Raw genomic sequence first — 790 nt, 5'->3', positions numbered from 1 at the left:
AGCGAGAGGCCGGGCTACGCCGGGAGCCGCTGCCGGCCCGTCATCATCCTCATCGCGGTGCTCAGCTTCCTGGTCTTCACGCCCCTCATGGTGGCGTCCAGCGCCGTCCTGCTGGTCCGGGTCCGCAGGAGCGCCCGGGCGAGCCCCTCCGCCAGGCTGTACGCGGTCATCGCGGCCGCCGTCGCCGTGTTCCTGGCCTTCGCCATGCCCATGCGGGTCCTCTACCTGCTCTACTACGAGTACTGGTCCACCTTCGGGGACCTCCATGATGTGTCCGTGCTCTTCTCCGCCGTCAACAGCAGCGCCAACCCCTTCATCTACTTCTTCGTGGGCAGCAGCCGCGGGCGGCGCTTCCAGGAGCCCCTGAGGGTGGTGCTGACCCGGGCGTTCAAGGACGACACGCAGGCCCGGCGCCCGGGGGACAGCGGCCCCTCCGCCGAGTCCGCCGTCTGAGGCCCGGGGGGGGGGACGCAGTGGTGTCCTCGGGGCCAGAAACCAGGGAAGTTTCTCCTGAATGCGATGTGGAAGGACACCGCCCCGGCGGGAGATGCTAATGGACAGAGACGGCACTCTTGGCTGTGTCTCTGGGAATGCCCGCCCATGGGCCTCAGTGCCCTCTGTCCCTATGGATACCCTCCCTCCCCTCGCTCTTCCCAAGCACCGCGCAGCTGCTCCGCGGGCGGTGGGCGGGGAGGACGTGCCGCTGAGGAGGGGGCGGCGAGCGGGGGAAACTGGGGGCCGGAGGGAGGCTGAGTCTGTCGTTCGCTGCCCGTGTGACCTCACACCCATG

At 69.4% G+C, this 790-nt stretch overlaps 1 protein-coding gene across 1 annotated transcript in view; it reads left to right on the top strand.

Moving 5' to 3' along the window:
* The window catches only part of MAS1 (MAS1 proto-oncogene, G protein-coupled receptor), a 991-nt gene extending 538 nt beyond the window's left edge, over nt 1-453 (top strand). Inside the window, exon 1 of the mRNA XM_036414205.2 lies at nt 1-453. This exon is cut by the window's left edge and continues 538 nt beyond it. Within this exon, the coding sequence (XP_036270098.1) occupies nt 1-453 (453 nt within the window).
* Nucleotides 454-790: the final 337 nt, after the last annotated feature.

Source organism: Pipistrellus kuhlii, unplaced genomic scaffold, assembly GCF_014108245.1.
Source record: "Pipistrellus kuhlii isolate mPipKuh1 unplaced genomic scaffold, mPipKuh1.p scaffold_m20_p_5, whole genome shotgun sequence".
Lineage (NCBI taxonomy): Eukaryota > Metazoa > Chordata > Mammalia > Chiroptera > Vespertilionidae > Pipistrellus > Pipistrellus kuhlii.
The sequence above is the reverse complement of the archived record's forward strand: the minus strand, read 5'-3'. Positions and strand labels throughout refer to the sequence as shown.